Source organism: Megascapheus bottae, chromosome 22 (assembly GCF_031878675.1).
Source record: "Megascapheus bottae isolate mThoBot1 chromosome 22, mThoBot2.hap1, whole genome shotgun sequence".
Taxonomy (NCBI): Eukaryota; Metazoa; Chordata; class Mammalia; order Rodentia; family Geomyidae; genus Megascapheus; species Megascapheus bottae.
Window position 1 is genome coordinate 14,347,533 of NC_143530.1, and position 20,946 is coordinate 14,368,478.

At 45.8% G+C, this 20,946-nt stretch overlaps 1 protein-coding gene across 1 annotated transcript in view; it reads left to right on the forward strand.

The window, feature by feature from the left end:
• Positions 1-20,328, forward strand: part of C22H6orf15 (chromosome 22 C6orf15 homolog) — a 33,352-nt gene extending 13,024 nt beyond the window's left edge. Inside the window, exon 3 of the mRNA XM_090355233.1 lies at positions 20,210-20,328. Within this exon, the coding sequence (XP_090211359.1) occupies positions 20,210-20,328 (119 nt within the window). The remainder of the gene's footprint in view (positions 1-20,209) is intronic.
• Positions 20,329-20,946: the final 618 nt, after the last annotated feature.

Below are 20,946 nucleotides of genomic sequence, written 5' to 3' on the forward strand. Positions count from 1 at the left end.
CCCTCAGTCTCTCCCAGTTTTTCCATCCCTTCCCCATCCACAAGTTGCATAGTTCATTTTGGCATAGCATCCAGTGAGAACCACCACTGTGCTTGTTTGCCCTTTGTCCCTCCATTTTTGTGTGTGTATAATGTGTGTGCGTGTGCCAATCCTGAGGTTTGAACTCAGGGCCTGGGATCTGTCCCTGAGCTTCTTTTGCTCAAGACTATTGAGCTTCACTTCAGTTTTTCTGGTGTTTCCTTGGAGATAATACTCTCAGGGACTTTTTACAGGCTTGAGCCACCAGTGCCTGGTGCATATATATAATTTTTTTACTCCATGGCGCTTCTGTAGATTCTTCTGCTAATCCCTCCCTATGGCTGATAGATGCCTGACTGCATATCTGCTGCAGAGAGGACCTGCCTGCCATCCCGTCTTCAGTGCCAGCCTCTGGGAATGGAATAATCCTTTTAGCTTCTCTCTGCCAAGGCCAGTTCACACCAGTAGGTGGCCATGTCAGACAGGATTAAATGAACTCTGCACAGATTTCTTTCTCACGTGGTTCACAGCTAATTAACCAGAAAAACTCAGGGATGCAGATCTCCTTCGTCCTGAAAACAGGAATAGGGTCTCCAGGCAACTCTACACTCCCACTGTAGGGCAGATAGGAGGTCCAACTCCTACTTCTCACTATGTTTCCAGGGAAGTCTCAGACACTGAGGCTTTCATGAGGAAATGAAAGCATCCATCCTGAAAATCAATCAATCTTCTGGATTAGATGTCAACATACTGAAAATAATACTGCTTAACACCAGAAGGTAACAAGGAAAGTTTTGGAGTTTTGTTGATCCAGGGGCTAGAAGAGAAAGAGATAGGATTGCAGGTTGCCATGGAAACCTTGTCTGTACTTACTTTGCTACAAGACTGTGTCACTGTTTATTGTTTGAAGGCCTGGGTTATGAGAAAAATGTGACCAGATCTTGATTTAACCATGACCAAGGCAGGACTGGCATCAAATGGACTGTACCTATCAAGAGATAGATAAACTAAGTAAACTAAGGCTGAGAAGAGAAATTACACAGTCCATTAAACCAGATAAAGACTCAGGTTTTCTGATACCTTATCTGGTTCCTGTTTTCCCTCTGTAACTCAGGGGGTCACAGAACTACTGCCTTAGGCTGTTAGTGTGGAAAAGGTCAGCAGAAGTCCTGAAAGCATTCAAACAAAAGTCCCCACAAATTTAGGCAGGGCACCAATTCCCTGAGATACCCTAGGGGTGGGAGTGATATCCACCCAGAGCTGGTATCTAATAACCGGAAGTATGAGTAAATGAGTGAATAGTGTTAACAGGCACACAAAAAATGTCAAGCAACTCACCAAAAGTCACCTATCACATTCTGTACATTACAAAACATGCAATCATTTTCACATGTAACATTTCTCAAATAGTTAATGATATGACAGCTTAATTGCCTTTCTATTCCTTCCTTTCTTTTTGGTCAGTCATGGGGCTTGAACTCATGGCCTGGGCACCATCCCTGAGCTTTTTCACTCAAGGTTAGTAGTCTACCACTTTCAGCCATAGCTTTACCTCTGGCTTTCTGGTAGTTAGTTGGAAATGAGAGTCTCACAGACTTTCCTGCCCAGACTGGCTTCAAACAGTGATCCACAGATCTCAGTTTCCTAAGTAGCTAGGATAACAGGTGTGAGATACTGGTACCCTGCTTCTTCTTCTTTTTTTTTTTTTTTTGCCAGTCCTGGGCTTGAGCTCAGGGCTTGAGCTCAGGGCCTGAGCTCTGTCCTTGGACTCAAGGCTAGAGCTCTACCACTTGAGCCTCAGCACCACTTCCGGCTTTTTTGTATGTATGTGGTACCAAGGAATCGAACCCGGGTCTTTGTGCATGCTAGGCAAACACTTTAACCACTAGGCCAAACTCCCGGCCCTGGTACCCTGCTTCTTTCTTGCTTACTTGCCTGCCTGCCTCCCTCCTTCCCTCTCTCCCTTCCTTCCTTCTTTCTTTCCTTCCTTCTTTATCCCCCCACTTCCTTTTTCTTTGTGCAGGCCTCAGGGCTTGATCTCAGGGCCTGGGCAGTGTCCCTGAGCTCTTTTGGTTTACCACTTGAGTCACAGTTCCATTAATGGTTTTTCAGTGGCTAATTGGAGATAAGAGTTTCACAGTCTGCTTGGTCTAGCTTTTAACCTCCATCCTCAGATCTCAGCCTCCTGAGTAGCTAGAATTACAGGCCTGAGCCACCAGTGCCTGGCTATTTTTCTTTCTTAGTGATACATAAAACAGTGGTGCTTTTCAGCAAATGAGATCTTTAGTCAGCGGTCAATGTTTGTGGACAAATGCTGTGCTTGTGTGCCAGCTAGCCCAGACAAAGAGGAAATTGGGTTGTGATACTGAGCTCTGGCAAGCCAGTTTCCAAGCACTGTATGTAGATCAATTTTTAGAAAAGGTGCTCATTCCTGCGCCATTACTGAGCATTATCACTAGGGGACAGGCCAGGGCGTATCTTAAGGAGGAGACATGCAATCAAAGAACTCTTCTGATTGGTCGATCTGTTGCCATGGATACAGTTTCCATAGCTGCTTTGGTTGGCATTGAATATTTGTTCTTTTATCCCTTTTCACATGCTAAACATGTATTCTGCTCAGAGTTTGATTATACTCACACTTTCCTAGTGGCTAGTTTTTTTTTTGAGTTTTTTTTTTTATTAACATTGATTTTTACATCATATTTTAAATGACAAGTTTAACAATCAAGTGTTCAAGGGGGAAATCTCTATATACAATCACTGGGACTTAGTATTTAGAACTTAATCAAAATTAGGCTAAGGGTTTGTATGTCATAGAAACATATTAATTTATGAAATAAAACATTATGTCTATAGAGTCATAGGTTTTTATGTCTATATAGTTATGTTTATATTTCCATTACCATGTCCATAGCTTTGGGTATGCAGTTATTGAGTCCTCGCTCTTGTACTCTTTGGATTTAATAGCCCTAGTGGCTAGTTTTTAATCAGTCATGGCATTCATGGTATTTGACTTTAACATGTACATTTTAAAATACTTGCAGCCCCTGTTATCCAGTGTCCAGCTTTACATTATACTCTAGCTCCATTCCCAAGTTGTGGATCAAATGCAAGCAGCTAAACACAGGGAATGAATACTAATCACACCCTGAAAGAATGGATCTGTTGTAGTTCCAGTGTCAGAAAAACTCCTCCCTCACCCATGGTGCAGCTGTAGCTTGCATTGTTTGTTGCCCAATTTGGTTGAGTTGATGGTGGGAAATACAGCTGAAAGCCCTCTGAATATTTTTTAATATTCCTCAAAGAGAATATGGAATATTGAGACTTTTCAGGACTTTCACAGCTACAAAATGCTTATATGGTTCTCCACTGCCTGGTGACCATCAGGTATGTGTCCTGGAGAAAAACTGGTGGATTATTGCCTGGTTCTTCTCCTTGATGTCGAGGTAGACTAGAGATGAATGGATTCAGGGCTTCTGCCTCAAAAATTCCAAGTGAGGACAGAAACTCACAGGAATTTTTCTGCCCAGGCTGGCTTCAAACTGTGATCCTCAGATCTCAACCTCCCGAGTAGCTAGGATTACAGGTGTGAGCCACCAGAGCCCAGCTAAACAACAACTTCTTCCTCCTCCTCCTCTCCTTCTCCTCCTCCTCTTCTTCTTCTTCTTCTTCTCCTTCTCCTTCCTCTTCCTCCTCCTCCTCCTCCTCCTCCTCCTCCTCCTCCTCCTCCTCCTCCTCCTCCTCTTCCTCCTCCTCCTTCTTCTTTTTCTCTTGTTATAGCGGCCTGACCTCAGTAGGTCATACCTGTGTGACCAGCTTGCTCGTCGTGTAGATGTCATTTGTTGGCCTGGCTGTTGGGAAGCACTGGGAGCAATCCTCCAGGAAAGCTGAAGTTGTATCTTTTAGCTTTCAGCTAGACTGAAAGGGATAGAGGGCTAGACTGAAAGACATGGAGTGTCTAGCTTATGCACTTAGTAACTTTTTTTTTTAATGAACTAATATAGAGATGTGAAACAGAGCAACATTTGATTAGACAATAATATTTCTTGCAGGTGACCTATGTGCATCTCTCTAGGGAAATTTTATGACCAAACTTGGTAGATGGGTAAGAGTAACTCCTCCCCGCACCCCAGGAATGTAGCCAAGCCTTGACAGAACTGAGGGAGGAGCTGGGCGAGGTGGCTCACGCCTGTAATCCCAGCTACTCAAGAGACTGAGATCTGAGGATCCAGATTTAAAGTCAGTCCAGGCACTAAAGTCTGTGAGACTCATATCTCCAATTAACCTCTAGAAAACTGGAAGTGGCACTGTGGCTCAAGAGGTAGGGCGGTAGCCTTGAGCTGAAGAGCTCAGGGACAGTGCCCAGGCCCAGAGTTCAAGCCCCACACCGGACCAAAAAAAAAAAAAAAAAAAAGACCTGACAGAGGTACCTAGGGTATCCTTCTGCATGTCTTTGACATGCTTTATCCAAGGGCTAGTTGCCTTCCTCGTCTGGTGGTCTTAGAATTGAGACCGCCGCCCCTAGAAGCCTTAAGACACAATTCCCAGAACCTGTAGGGTCTGGTCTTCCTAGAGCCAACTACGGTCATATGCATTTCAGTCCATGGCATGATAAATAACTCTCGTGGGTAGATTTAATAGATACAGAAAACACTTTTTCTTTTCTCTCTCTCTCTCTTTCTTTCTTCCTTCCTTCCTTCCTTCCTTCTTTCTTTCTTTCTGTCTTTCTTCTTTTTTGTCAGTTGTAAGACTTGAACTCTGGGCCTGGATATTGTCCTTGAGCTCTTCAGCTCTAGGCTACCGCCCTACCTCTTGAGCCACAGCGCCACTTCCCATTTTCTGGTGGTTAACTGGAGATAAGAGTCTCACGGACTTTAGTGCCTGGGCTGGCTTTGAACCTCGATCCTCAGATCTCAGCCTCCTGTGTAGCTAGGATTATGGGCGTGAGCCACTGTGCCCAGCTAGAAAATACTTTTTTTTAGGAAAGAAGAAAGGAAGAAAGGAAAGAAGGGGAAGACTATCTCTTAACCATATGACATGTGATATATTAAAATTGGTTCAGCTCATCTCCCTGGATCCATGGCTCTGCCTATGCTAATGTCTTTAAAACAATTCAACCACTAGAGATACATGCTTTTGAAAAATACCTGAAGGCATGCCAATATGGACCACCCTCCAACAGTGCTTTAGAAGCCTAATTTGGGGCGGGGGAGACTATTTTTATTTTCCTTCCTACCTTCCCCCACCCCACCCTCTCATCCTGGGGCTTGAACTCAGGACCTGCGCCCTGTCCCTGAGTTTCTTTTGCTCTAGCACTCTACTACTTGAGCCACAACACCACTTCGGACTTTTTCTGTGTATGGTATTGAGGAATTGAACCCAGGGCTTTATGCATGCTAGCAAGCACTCTAGCACTAAGCCACATTCCCAGCCCCCTTCTCTCTCATTCCTTCCCTTTTTCCTTCCTTCCTTCCTTCCTTCCTTCCTTCCTTCCTTCCTTCCTTCCTTCTTTCTTTCCTTCCTTCCTTTCTTCTTTCTTTTTCTTCCTTTCTTATGCTTTCACTCACTGACAGGTGTCCTGCCTTGAGTTACTCCTCCAACCCCTCTTTTTTTTTTTTTTTTCTCAGTTTCATTATTTAACACAGGTTGGCCTTGATCTCTCGATCCTCTCATGGTCTCAGCCTCCAGGCATGTGTCACTAAGGAGAGCAACTTTCAACCTAGAACAAGAATGTCTTTTTTTCATCGTATTACAGAAACTCACTTGTTTATGACAATGCCAAAAGGGCTATCCTTTATGTGCGGTTTTTTGTTTGTTTGTTTGTTTTGGTAGCCAGATTTGATCTCTTGGCCTTACAAATACAAAGCCTCTGGTCTACCACCCTAATCTACCATCTCTATTAGCAAGTATTGAATATGACTCCTGTGTGAATCAAAGGCCATATGGTTGCTTTCCCTCCCTGCATTCCTCCTGTCAGGCTCTCTCAGAATGCTGTGGTTTCAAGGTGTCATTTTGGTGGAATTAAATGTGAACACTTCAAGTGTAGAATGCATTGCTGTCAGCTTTACTCACAGTTACAAATGGATTCAAAGTTGTGGCTTTGCTTCTCAGGGCAGAGGTCAGCACCCAGTGGCACCAATATTCCACAAGAATGAACAAAACAATGAGTTGGTTAAGCTCACAGGCTGCCACCTGTTAAAATTCCAGTGTGTATTTTATTTTTTCCATCAAGGTGGTGGAAGTGGCCATCCTCAGTAAGCATTAGGGCAGAAGAGGAAGGCTTGGGTTTTCATTGAGGTACAATGTACAGATCTTAAGGATTTGATTAGGTGGGTCTTGACCCACATACATACCTGTGTAACGGGGGGCCTAGACACCGTTTAACACGTTCCTGTCCCTCAGAAAGCATCCCTCACAGGAGGCCAGTGGCTCAGTTTCTGTGGTCATAGACTAGTTTTGTCTGATCTTGAATTTCACACTGAAAGAACTTCAGGCCATTGATGTACTCCTTGTGCAGCTGTTACAGTTTTGCTAGTGCTGCTAGAGAAACGGAGCTGGTAAGGTCCTGGCAAAGGCCCAGGTTGAGAACTGCAGAAGCACAAGAGTGTCAGCAGGGTTAAGTCCTTAAAGCAGTTAAACCAGCACAAGTGATTAGTATGCCGAGTGAGAAAGTCAGAGCTGCTGGGGGAGATGAGCCGGTTGCACCAGAAGGCCTGAAAGGGCGGGGCTGTCAACAAGGGCTTCGTGGGGCTCCTGGAGGGATGGATAGTGTATTTCTGTCTAAGGCTTAGCTTTGCAGGGGCTGCAGAAAGCCTAGATCTGAAGAGGGCAAGCTGGCCCAGGGTTTAACTGTGTTTAGGATGGAGGCTGGGGAGAGAAAGGGGGCAGAGCACACTTGCTTTTTCCCCCAAATGGTTGCAAGGTCTAAATTCCCCTAGAGACCATTTCTCATTGTGCAACATGAGTCTGCATGCCTAGAGTCACATGCCTGGAGACCCCCATGTTTCTCGTTCAGTTCCTCTATCAGCCCAGAACTCTCAGGACAGTGGGGGTGCGGGGTAGAGGGGGAGGAGTAGGAAAGAAAGTGGGACCAAGCCAAGTATTCATGGCTCAGGCCTGTAATTCTAGCTACTCTGGCGGCTGAGCTCTGAGGATTGTGATTTGAAGCCAGTCTACGGAGATCATTCAGATAAACTCTTACCTCCAGTTAACCACTAAAAAGCCAGAAGTGAAAGTGTGACTCAAGTGGTAAAGTGCCGGCCTCGAGTGGAAAAAGCCAAGTAAGAGTATGACACTCGGCCGGGAGTTTGGCCTAGTGGTTAAAGTGCTTGCCTAGCATGCACGAAGACCCGGGTTCGATTCCTTGGTACCACATACATAGACAAAAGCTAGTGTGACACTCTTTCTTCAAGCCCCAGTTAAAAAGAAAAAAAAAAAAAAAGAATGGAAGAAAAAGGGAAAGTGAGGTCTTTGATTTTCCAGAGGCCATTTGGGAACTGGGGGCATCTGGGGAAAAGAGGTCTCTGAGTGGGGGACCTCTCTTCACAGCATGGCTTCAACACCCAGAGTCTGGCTCCAACATATAGTAGGTATGTTTATTTAATCAGGCAGTCAGAGCTTGAGGCTGGCTCTCTCTCTCTCATCCAGGATGCCCCCAGCCCCCAGGTGAAGAGGCTTGTTCTGGAATGTCATGTCTCTATCAGCTGCATGGCCACAGGCGGACAGTAGGCTTGTGACCCAGTACCAGTGACACCGGGCCTCTGCCGCATCTCTTGATAGCCTTATGGGCCTGAGTCCAGGTTGGAGTCGTAGAGATCTGTGCTGAGAGTTTTCAGGCATGGAGAATGTCTCTAGAAAACACAAAATAAATGTTTCTGGTTATTCTGTTCCAGTCCCAGCATCCCTTGCTCCTGTCATAGCCACCTCCTGTCATTTCTTTTCTTTTATCTTTTTCTTTTTGTGTGGGTCATGGAGCCTGAACTCTGGGCCAGGGTGCTGTCCCTGAGCTCTTCAGCTCAAGGCTACCACTTTGGTTTTCTGATGCTTAATTGGAGATAAGAGTCTCGATCTTTAGTGCTTGGGCTGGCTTTGAACAGAGATCCACAGACTCAGTCTCCTGAGTAGCTAGGATTACAGGCGTGAGTCACCGTGCCCCGCTACCTCCTGTCATTTCTTTTGTCCCCCTTCTCCCCCTCACCAATAACCTTTGCCTATGGCCTGTCTGGCTGTCTTCCTGGCTTCAATCTGGCCATTCCTGTGCAACTCACAATTTAACAGTCCTTGTTACCCCAGCTCATCTCTGCCCTCCCCACCCCTTTTCATTCTCACGTTTCTTCAGGAAAAGGGGGTTCCCATTCTTCAGCGCTCACCAGAGACAAGACGAACCCCGCAGAGAGAATCACAGCCATGGCCACCGAGGCCAGCGCGATGAGGGAGACTTCCCAGGGCCTCAGGTACCCCTGAGGGGCGGGGCTTGTGCTGGCCCCACTGGGGATGGGATCTGATGCCTTTGTATTTGCTCCATAGGAGGTGGCTGTGGTTGGTCTCAGGATAGTGTTTATGGTGCTGGACGTGGGCTGGGGGGCCGTGGTGCTACCATTTGAGGTGATGGCTGCTTGGGAAAGGGTGGCTGGTTAGCTCCATTGGAAATTGAGTTTGTCTCTCTGTAGCTGCTGTATTGGTAATCATGACAATGGTAATCACAGCTGCTATTTATTAAGATTCAGGAAGTTCCAGGTGGTGTATTAGAGAATCACCCACATATGAATTAGCACCTCCAGTCCTCACAGTGCCTCCATGAATAGAAACCACTATTTTCCACATGCTGCAGATAGGAAAATTGGAGATTAGAAAAACACAGCAATTGATCCCAGACAGATAAAAGGTAGTGGAATAGAGGCTTGAACCAGAACAGCAGCAGATAACCTGAGGGGATGGGTGGGGCTGGGAGAGATGAGTGACGTGGATCAAGATGCACTGTACACAAACTTCAAGATAATTCTAAAAAAAATCAAATTAAAAAGAAAGAAAAGTAGGGCCGGGAGTTTGGCCTAGTGGTTAAAGTGCTTGCCTAGCATGCATGAAGACCCGGGTTCGATTCCTGGGTACCACATACATATTAAAAAAAAAGCTGGAAGTGGTGCTGAGGCTCAAGTGGTAGAGCTCTAGCCTTGAGAAAGTCCAAGGACAGTGCTCAGGCCCTGAGCTCAAGTCCAGGACTGGCAAAAAAAAAAAAAAAAAAAAAAAACAAGAAAGAAAAAAAGAAAGAAAAGTAAACAGAAGTAGCTTAACCCCAGGAAAAGCCTGTAACTCAGTGCTGTATGATCCCAGATGTGAACGATGTGGTCACAAGGAGACAGTGTCGTCCCTTCTCCACCATTCGTCAGACTGTCTAGATGAAGAAGGGAAGAGAAAAAGATGACCCGGTGCTGGTGTCTCACACCTGCAACCCTAGCTATTCAGAAGGCTGAGAGCTGAGGATCCCAGTACAAAGCCAGTCCACGCAGAACAGTGCATGAGTCTCAACTCTAATTAATGAGCAAAGAGCAGGAAGTGGAGTCATAACTCAAATGGTAGAGTGTCTGTCTTGAGGGGAAAAGCTAAAGAACAGCCTAGACTAGCCCAGTATCATATTGGCATCATGGGGGGTGGGGAAGAGAGAGGGAGAGAGAAAGACAGAGAGAGAGAGAGACAGAGACAGAGACAGAGACAGAGACAGAGACAGACAGAGAGAGAGAGAGACAGACAGAGAGAGGGATCTCAGATAGTCTTGGCACATGATTGAACAAAAACCAGTCAGGTGTAGTTTGGAGAAATAAGATCTTAAGCATCCTTGATTGATCAGTTAGCATTAGAGGAGAGCCAGGCTTCTTTCCCTCTGTCTCCTGTTTTCAACCTTCTTCAACTCTTCTCATTCCTGAACCACCAAGCATCTGACCTCCCCGAGTGTCTACTGAACCTTATGTCACCAACAGCCCTATGTTCTCCTGGGGTACAGGTGTCATTCCACAGTCCATGTATTCTTTCTTTAATGTTGTCTAGGAATGTGAATTTACATTTATGGGGGGGGGGGGAAATCCCACAACCTGTGAGTTAAGAGAAAAATTAAAAGAAGTTGAGAAGAAAAGCTGGCTCAGGGACAAGGGATCAAGTTGTTTCATATTGTTTAGCAGGATAAAACAAGTCAAGGACTAGGAATGTGGCTCAGTGGTAGAGTGCTTGCCTAGCATGCATGAAACTCTGGGTTTGATTCCTCAGTACCACATGCACATAAAAACTGGTAGTATGCTAACCTTGAGCAAAGAAGCTCAGGGACAGTTCCTAGACCCTGAGTTCAAGCCTCAGGATTGACAAAACAAACAAGTCAAAGCAAAGACTGGCTGATTTCTAGAAAGAACTAAAACCTACAAGTGTGGAACTATATATGTCTTACAAAATGTGTAATTGCAGATTGCTGTCAGAGATGTGGGAAATGGATACCAGTCGACTATGGGCAGTTAGACAGAAACTTTAAAATATCTTTAGTAGCTGGGGACTGGTGGCTTATGCCTGTAATGTTAGATACTCAGGAGACTGAGATCTAAGGATCACAGTTCAAAACCATCCCAGGCAGGAAAGTCAGTGAGACTCTTATCTCCAATAAACTACTTAGAAAAAGCCAAAATTGGTATTGTAGCTCAAGTGGTAGTGCCAGCCTTGAACACAAAGAGGCTCAGGGCCAGGCACAGGCCCTGAGTTCAAGGGCCCCTCAATAAAAAGAATCTCTGGGCTAGGAGTTTGGCCTAGTGGTAGAGTGCTTGCCTAGCACGCATGAAGACCCAGGTTTGATTCCTTGGTACCACATACGTGGAAAAAAGCCGGAAGTTGTTCTGAGGCTCAAGTGGTAGAGCTCTAGCCTTGAGAAAGTCCAAGGACAGGATGGGTCCTCAGGCCAGTGTTGGGGGACCCGGGGCTGCAGGATTGAGATGCTGGATATCTGCTCGCTTAGCCTTCCAATGTGCTGTCTTCCTCTTTCTTTTTCCTGGAGGCCTTTATAGCATTATCTGGGCCGGGTAAGGGCTGACCCAGGAGCCTGTTGCTCTGGCAATTGTGGGCAGTGATAGGACACTCAAGTTCAAGGAGGAGGGACAGAGGCCAGGAAGGACATAGGGGTGGAGAACCGCTTGGTTTCACTAGGCAGGTCCTGAGGAGGGGTAGGAAATAGGGTGGTTCAAGGGAATCGTGGCTGTCAAAGTGGGGGGCACCCACCCTCTGAGGCAGACATGGGGCTGAAAACCTGTTCTACCTTGACACCTCCTTTCCCGGATAAGAAGTTGTAAGTGCCTGGGGGAGCAGGGGTGTGAAGAGAAGGGCCCAATGAACAGAACTTAGCAGGATACCTAAACTGAGCTTTAGTTGGTTCTTTTTTTTTTTTTTCCCCTCAGAGCTGAAGATCAAACTCAGGGCCTTGCATTTGCCAGGCAAATGTTCTTCCACTGAGCTGAATCCCCAATGCCTACACTGAGGTTTAAGTGAAACCAACCATGAATTGATTCATAGAACTGGAGACAGGACTTCTGGTCATTGCCGAGTACATCGTAGATTCACAAAACACATCTTGGATGAGTGAAAACAGACCCAGAGGTCCCTGGGATGTGAGAGCAGGGTGGGTAGCTGTGAAGGACACAGAACCAGGGGCAGACTGGCATCCATGCCTACCTATGTTGGCCATGGGACCAACTCCAAGCACTCCACATATCAGATCTAGCCACTCATCTGATGTGTTTTAGAAAAACGAGGAGACTGGCTAAGCCAGAAAATGCATGGAGCGATCAGGGGTCCAAGATTCTACCTACAATGCCCTAAGAAAGGGTTTGGAAATTGATTGGCCCACTGTCCATGCCAGGGAAGTTTCGTGGGACAACAGTAGCTGTGTGGTTGGTGCTGGGACTCCAGCAAACCCCTGGAAGAGTAAAAATCCTTACAACCTTTCTAAAATAGAGTCAGACATTTCTTTTTCCTCTCTAGACCCCGCTGGAGTTAAAGAACTTACTCTGGCTTACTCATCTACTAGCTATTTTTTCTGAGTTACAGGTTTCCCATATTCTTAGTAAGGATTATATCTGGCTTTTGTAGGATTATTATAGTCTGATAGGGACCAGAGCTCAAATGGATTCTGTCCCTTAAAAACCATGAAGGGGGGGCTGGGAGTTTGGCCTAGTGGTTAAAGTGCTTGCCTAGCATGCACGAAGACCCGGGTTCGATTCCTTGGTACCACGTACATAGAAAAAAGCCGGAAGTGGTGCTGAGGCTCAAGTGGTAGAGCTCTAGCCTTGAGAAAGTCCAAGGACAGTGCTCAGGCCCTGAGCTCAAGCCCAGGACTGGCAAAAAAAAAAAAAAAATTATAAAAAAAAAAAAAAAAAAAAAAAAAACATGAAGGGACCAGGATGAGGGGCTGAGGCTTTTTTTTTTTTTTTTGCTAACAGAATAAGGAACTCATGCCACATGTATTCGAAATAGTAAAATCCAAGAACTTGTACAGAAATTAAAGACACAGTACACGTTAGAATTTTATTGTGTAAATTAGGAAGAACAAAAAGTTGTTTTAGGAATTGCCCGAGTTCCAGATTTCCTCTGATTAGCCCTTTAATTTTAGTATGTCCTAATTCAGGTTGCCTGTAGATGTCTAGACAAGGAGTCTGCATTCTCTTTCTAATTTTGCCCTGCCATCTCCAGTTCCAACCCAGACACTGGGTTTGTGCCAGGAGCTGGTATTAGTACTTGGTACTTTTTAAGATCATTCTACAAACTACATTTCCCAGACTTCCTTGCTAATAAGTTCCAGGCACATTATACCTTCCTTTAATGAAGTGAGCTCTCACGAGAGTTAGTTCTGCAGCAGCAATGGCTGGGGATACTCCTGAGCTTCTGAGTGAAGATTTTAGAGTAAAGTCTGTGTTTCTCCGACTCTACAAACTAAGTGGAATGTGGAGGATGGTGGACCAGGCAGCGGTTGCCTGTGCTTCTGTCTCTGAGAAACAGCATCTCTCTGTTCTCTGTGGCAGTGAACCTGAAGGCTATTAGCTGTTTCCTTTTCATAATTCCAGCTTTCCAAATCCCTTTATAAGCATCAATTCTCAGACTAAATTCCTTTATGCTTGAGATATCCAAAGTGGTTTCCATTTCCGTAAGAGGAAGTCTGGGTGTTAAAGATTTTGGTATTAATGGGATTTTAGAAAATTGACCTTTACACATGGGAATCAGTGGTTGATTTTCTGACCAATTCATGTTTACAGGCAGGGGTGTAAAGTACCACTAGTACAAAATGGCATTCTAGAGACAAAAGGTCCAAGAAAAGCCGAGTGTGCCTGTCATCTTAGCTCCTCAGGAGGTTGAGATCTGAGGGTCTAGGTTCAAAGCCAATCTGGGCAGACAAGTCCATGACTCTTATCTCCAGTCACCCACTAAAAAGGCAGAGGTGGAGCTGAGGCTCAAGTGGTAGAGAGCATCCGCATTGAATGAGAAAACCAACTGAGGGCATGAGGCCCTGGGTTCAAGCATCAATACTGGCACCCACCCGCCCATGCGCACACACATACACGCGCGTAATTCCAAGAATGTGGGTCACAGATGTCACGTGAAGATCACACAGGAGCCATTGCTATAGAGGCCTAGATGGGGAAGCCCTTTGCCCTGCCTGCTGCATGGATGTTTATGTGGATCATATGTGCTCAGTGGGCGGGGTAGGAAGAAAAGATGTCGCTGGTGACTGCATGTGTTCAGTGTTACTTCCAGCCCCTATGCACACGCTCCAGTTGTTGAGAGTCATGAGATATTCAGAGCATTCTTAAATGACTAGATTACACAAGCTAAATTACTCACCAGGGACTCCTCCCTTTTCACCTTTCTCTAGCTTCCTTCGGTTCTTTGTTCATCTTTGGAAATCAATATTTTATTTACCTGGTAATATTAATATTTTAATCGTTATTCACGTTTAATGTTTCTAATATTTTAATAGTTTCATCGAAATATAATTTCTATACAATCTAGTTCATCTGGTTGATGAGTATAAATCAATGGCTTTTTTTTTTTCAATTTTGAGTCTATTTCTTGGATCCATGGACTTAAATTCTAAACTTCTGAGAATGAACTATACAACTTGTGTGTGGGAAAAGGAAAAACTGGGAGAGAGGGAGGGAAGAGGTAACAATGTCTAAAAAGAAATATACTTATATTTTTTACCTGACTTATGTATCACCTTTATAATAACAATTAAAAAATAATTTAAAAATTCTACAGACTCAATTCTTCTTTTTAAATTTTCTCTTGTTTTTTTTTTTTATTGCATCTCTTTTTTTCCCCTTCAATTTTGTTGTTGTTGTTTTGTTTTGTTTTGACAGTCCTGGGCACTGTGTATGAGATTTTTTTTTTGCTCAAGACTAACAATTTCCCATTTGAGCCACAGCTCCATTTCTGGCTCTTTGGTGGTTAACTGAAGGAAAGAATTTTTTTTTTTTTGGTCTGAGCTGCCTTTAAACCACGATCCTCAGATCTCAGCCTTCTGAGTAGCCAGGATCATAAATGTGAGCCACGAGCATGTGCCTTTGTCTTTCGTTTTGAACCTTGGTCCTTGCATATTAGTTCTACTGGACTAATATTAGTCCCATTTGTCTTGTTTTTCCTGGACGATTTCATCTTGGCCTCTAATGGAACTATTTCCCCCACTCTTCTTCCAGAGACCAATGGCCAGCCTTTTACATTTTTCTATTAACCTTGTAAACCTTAGAATATATGTTTTATATTGTTCACAGTCAAATGGGATTCTCTTGTCTTCCATGTAATGATTTTTTCACAATTCCCATGGTAGGCGGGAACTTGGCTTTCTCTCCTGGATGCTGGGTGCCTTAATGTGAGATGATGATGATGATGATGGTGGTGGTGGTGATGATGATGATGATGGTGGTGGTGGTGATGATGGTGATGATGATGATAATGGTGGTGATGATGATGATGATGATGATGATGATGGTGGTGGTGATGATGATGATGATGATGGTGGTGGTGATGATGATGGTGGTGGTGGTGATGATGATGATGATGATGGTGGTGGTGGTGGTGATGATGATGGTGGTGGTGGTGGTGATGATGATGATGATGATGATGATGATGGTGGTGGTGATGATTATGATGATGATGGTGGTGGTGGTGATGATGATGGTGGTGGTGGTGATGATGATGATGATGATGGTGGTGGTGGTGATGATGATGGTGGTGGTGGTGATGATGATGATGATGATGGTGGTGGTGGTGATGATGATGGTGGTGGTGGTGGTGATGATGATGGTGATGATGATGATGATGATGATGATGATGATGATGGTGGTGGTGGTGGTGATGATGATGATGATGATGGTGGTGGTGGTGATGATGATGATGATGATGATGGTGGTGGTGGTGATGATGATGATGATGGTGGTGGTGGTGGTGGTGATGATGATGGTGGTGGTGGTGATGATGATGATGATGATGATGATGGTGGTGGTGGTGGTGGTGGTGATGATGATGGTGGGGGGGTGATGATGATGATGATGGTGGTGGTGGTGGTGATGATGATGGTGATGATGATGATGATGATGGTGGTGGTGGTGGTGATGATGATGGTGGTGGTAATGATGGTGATGATGATGATGATGATGATGGTGGTGGTGGTGATGATGGTGGTGGTGGTAATGATGATGGTGATGATGATGATGATGGTGATGGTGGTGGTGATGATGATGATGATGATGGTGATGATGATGATGATGGTGGTGGTGGTGATGATGATGATGATGATGGTGGTGGTGGTGATGATGATGGTGGTGGTAATGATGGTGGTGATGATGATGATGATGATGGTGGTGGTGGTGGTGATGATGATGGTGGTGGTAATGATGATGGTGATGATGATATGGTGAAGATGACAGTGGATAACCAATGAGGATGGTGGCAATTGCTTGCATGAAGTTCAGCATTATTTGGCTTGCTGACGAAGAACTTGATGAGCAGTAAAAGACAAAGCAGTCTCTTCTGCATAAGTTGGGTGTGAACCTGTCAATTCACCACTAGGTCTAACCGTTCTGCCTGTTAACAGTAGGAGCCTCTGTACAGCAGCCCCGTGATCTGTCCCCCAAAACATGGAGGGTCAGGCAGCCTCACCCATGGATACGTAGGAGACACATGAGGCTCTCCTTTCCCCTGAGGTGTCCCTACTAAGAATCTCCTGAAAGGTTAAACCCTAGCAGTCTGGGAAGTCTTTCCCTTAGAAAAACAGAGAGTACTTCCTCTCTGCCCCGCAGGGGAGCAATCAGAGAGAGAAAGAGGAGTGTCGGTGGCTATCTTCACCCCGGGAAGGGACACGGTGAGGAACACCTTCAAGTGTCTAGAAACTGTGACTCGCGTGCATGCACTCTGCGATCATGCGTGTAACGACACCGCCTCCCGTCATCACCCTCCGCGTTCTCTTGTGGGCCACAATCCAAGCTCTGGACCAACGCTGGCACCTGCTCTCCCGCCAATTCTCTACCCAGCTGGGTGAGCCTCGGGGATTCAGGAATCCTGTTCGGGTTAAGATGGATTATAAAATGGGGACACACTCGTAGACTATAAAATGGGGACACACTCGTAGATTATAAAATGGGGACACACTCGTAGATTATAAAATGGGGACACACTCGTAGATTATAAAATGGGGACACACTCGTAGATTATAAAATGGGGACACACTCGTAGACTGAGGTCTCTGGGTCTTACAGTGGAGAGTTTGAGATTCTAGCAGAGAAATTCACTCATCCAACTAAGGTATTTATGCAAAGCTATAGGCACTCCTCAGACATGTGGAATGCATTTATTTCTTAACGAAATTATTATCCTCTTACACATGTCTGCTAAAGGCAAGAGAGGGGAAGAAACAATTTCTTTAAGGATTTCAGAGACTCAGAGCTGAGAAGGGACCTCAGAGGGGACTAAAAGGAAACTGACCTCTCACTGTGTCCCCCCACCCCACCCCACCCCAGCTCTGGTTCCTTCCTGAGGAATTGACACTTGGCTTCAGGGGCTAATCATGAGACGGTTCTATCTCTTGCTCCTCTCCATGGCCACTGCAGTTACTGGTCCTGTCCAGAGCCGGTTAGGCCTCCACACAGGCCTGGAGAGGCTCTACGATTTCCTTCTAGGCTGACGCCTGGGCCATGACAGTAGACAGCAGTGCCGGAGGTATTTCTCAGGAACAGACAGTTTCTCTAGAAAAAGGAGAGCCCATCACTTCAGACTTGTATCTCCCACTCTCAAGCCTTCACCAGGAACGACTCTGGAACACCCACCCTTTTCCAAAGACCTCTGTCACATAATCCTCCTCTCTCCAGCCTCCATTTATTTACAGCACCCTTCTCACACAGGTTCTGGGTCCCCCTCACCCCACTTTGATTAGCTCCTGTACTTACATTTGACTATGTCTCCAGATCTCTATTTTGGCTTCTTCTGTTCTTTCCCCCAGGAATCTTCCAGGACATGAAGTACTCACCACGAGAAAGAAGAGCCCAGCAAAGAACCCCACGACCACCGCAATAGAGACCAGGCTGGTGAGGGTGATTTTCCACAGCTTGAGGGATCCACGGGGCTTCACCCCATTCTCTGGAGCGCCAACACTTGTGCTGAATCCACCAGAACTGGGGTGTGTTCTACGTGTGCTCAAGCCACTGGAGGTGACACTCAGTCCCCAGTGCTGGGGGTCCTGTCACAGCCCCACCAGAGGTCATGTGAGCCACGGCGGACGCAGATGTAGACATTCTGCTGTCCATAAGGGAAGTCCCCCTGGATCCAGTTCTGCTGGCCTTACTAGAGGTTGTGGCTGCCGCAGAGGTGGTGCTGTCCCCCTGGAGGCCAATCTGGAGGTAGAGTTGGAGGTCGTGATGGGCTCACTACAGGCTACGATGGATGCGGGGTTGGAGGTGGTGTCAGCCTCACTGGAGCTCAGACTGGCCGCACCATTGGCAAGTCTGCCAGGTGTCCATGCGCGTCTGGTACTAGGGGTGCCACCTCCTTCAGAAATCTTTTTGGGTGCAGTTTTAGGGGTGCCAGTTTCCTCAGAGCGCATAGAAGCTGTAACATCGGAGGTACTGGGTCCCCAGGAGTTCATGGTGGATATGATACTGTGGGTGCTTGTTGCCTCCGAGCTTGTCGTAGATATGGTGTCGGGGAAGTCACTGCCCCCAGAGATGGCATTAGATGGAGCATGGGAATTAGTGGGGGTTCCAAGTCATCACTGGAGGTTATTCCTGAAGACGAGAATGAAGAATAGCAATTATGGCCGGGAGTTTGGCCTAGTGGTTAAAGTGCTTGCCTAGCATCCACAAAGACCCGGGTTCGATTCCTTGGTACCACATACATAGAAAAAAGCCTGAAATGGTGCTGAGGCTCAAGTGGTAGAGCTCTAGCCTTGAGAAAGTCCAAGGACAGTGCTCAGGCCCTGAGCTCAAGCCCAGGACTGGCAAAAAAAAAAAGAATAGCAATTATATATCAAGCATGCATACCTCCTGCTCAGTGATTGGCTAAGTCTATTACTTGGATAATAGTTATTTCAGCCATGGGTCTTAAACTCAGAGCATGGGTATTGTCCCTGAGCAATTTTGCTCAAGGCTAGTGCTCTACCACTTAGAGCTACAGCATCACTTCCAGTTTTTGTTTTGTTTTTTATCAGTCCTGGGGCTTGAACTCTGGGCTTGGGCTCTGGCTGTCCCTGAGCTCTTCAACTCAGCTCTTGAACGACACTTGAGCCATAGCACCACTTCTGGTTTTTCGGTGGTTAATTGGAGATAAGGGTCTCAGGGACTTTTTGTACCCTGGCTGGCTTTGAACCATGATTCTCAGATCTCAGACTCCTGAGTAGCTAGGATTGCAGGTATGAGCCACCAGCGCCTACCCACTTCCAGTTCTTGAGTGGTTAATTGGAGGTAAGAGTCTTACAGAGACGTTCCTGTGTGCCCAGGCTGGCTCTGAACCATGATCCTCAAATCTCAGCCTCCTGAGTAGCTAGGATTATAGGCGTGACCCACTGCTGCCTGACTTGACTCATTTTAAAAATAGTATTACTCCCTTCTTCCAAAGTATTTTTCTGGCCAGCCTCAGTAGCTCAGGCCTGTAATCCTAGCTACCAAGGAGGCTGAGATCTGAAGATTCCTGTTCAAAGCCAAAGCCAGCCCGGGCACCAAAGTCTGTGTGACTCATCTCTAATTAACCACCAGAAAACGAAGTGGTGCTGTGGCTCAAGGGGTAGGGTGGTAGCCTTGAGCTGAAGACCTCAGGGTCAACACCCAGGCCCAGAGTTCACAACCGACAAAAAAAAAGTATTTTTCTGGGTTGGCTCATACCTGCAGCATGTGGTGGTATGAATCACCAAGTTATAAAGCATGGTAAGATCCAGAATGGTCATCACTTTCTTCCCCTATTTTCCTTCTTTCTTCCCTCCCTCTCTCCCTGAAGCTAGATTTGGCCTGCCCCATAAGTGCACAACCCACAAACCTGTTTTGTTAAGTGAAAGAAATCTGACATCCTTGAGGCCAGAAGCAGCTTCAAGGGAAGGATGGGAGCTGCAGAAGCCAGAGTCCCGCTAGTAGAACCCAGCCTTCCCTCCAAGTCCTGGATGCGCACTTCTACCCATTATCTTCCAGAGAATTGTGAAATCGGTGTGGGAGTGGATTCCTTATAGACTTACTAATTAAGTAATTAGGGATAATGACCCTCAGGGCCCAGCTTGGAGGTGCTCAAAGAAAACACTCCCTAGATTTCAGGGTGGTAATTAGCAAGGAAGAGAGGCTGGAGCCCAGGAAAGGGAAGGAAGAGCAGTTTCAATCCTAGCACTCCTTTTTGGTGTCTGAGGCAAATGCGATTGCACTTCATTGTATCTTTTTGGTATTGGGACTCTGGGAGGGGATTCAGTGGTCAGAGATGGGATCTAGAAGGTCCCTGCATCCTTCCTGGTCCAGGGACACTCGTGTTCAGGCAGCTGTTCCATGAATGTCCAGCTCCCCAGACCACAGAAAACCACACATCCTAGCCCTGCTTTTCTGGCAGGGTTCATAGCCATCTCCCAGAACCCAGAAATTCACAAACCACAAGTCTTCCCAGCACCTGGGGTCTCTGCCTTTCTGACACTAAAGTTTCAATCTGTCCTTAGGAGAAACAGACTCCAGTGAGACGTCCAAAGAGACTTCAGACCCCAGGGCACCCACCCACAGCTGGACTCTGTTGGCAGCCAGAACCAGAATAATTCAGGAACATTTGGATGGGGATTGAGTTTACTGTGGAAGTTGTGATTTCTGACAGATGGAAATGCCAAACACAACAAACAGTGAGCTCAATGTCCACGGTGGAGAGCAGGGTTCTGCTGGAATGGATGCATGGGCCCAGAATGGTTTGGGAGCAGGATTAGTCTTAACATAAAAATGGGCCTGGTTGAGGCTCATAAGCATTGGGTTTAATTAATTGCAGTATATTAATTAATTGCATGGTATTTCCTTATGACAACTCCTATGGAATTATTTCCATTTGTGTAAGTTTAATTTGTACTTATATCTCAGTTAAGAATTATGTTTTATATTTCCTCTATCCTCAACAGATCATTTCATGAATGATTAAAAATTAAACAAAACACTTGCCTCATTTTGTACCTTGTAAACAAATCTGTCATGAACTCAGGTTGGGTTTTGTTGCTGTTGTTGTTGTTTTAATCTAGGCCCAGAAAGCCAGGGGCTGGTGGCTCATGCCTGTAATTCCAGCTACTCAAGAGAGAGCTAAGGATTGTGCTTTGAACTCATGCCAGGCAGGAAAGTCTGCGAGATTCTTATATCTCCAATTAACTATTTGCAAAAAAGCCAGAAGTGGCACAGTGGCTCAAGTAGTAGAGGGCTAACC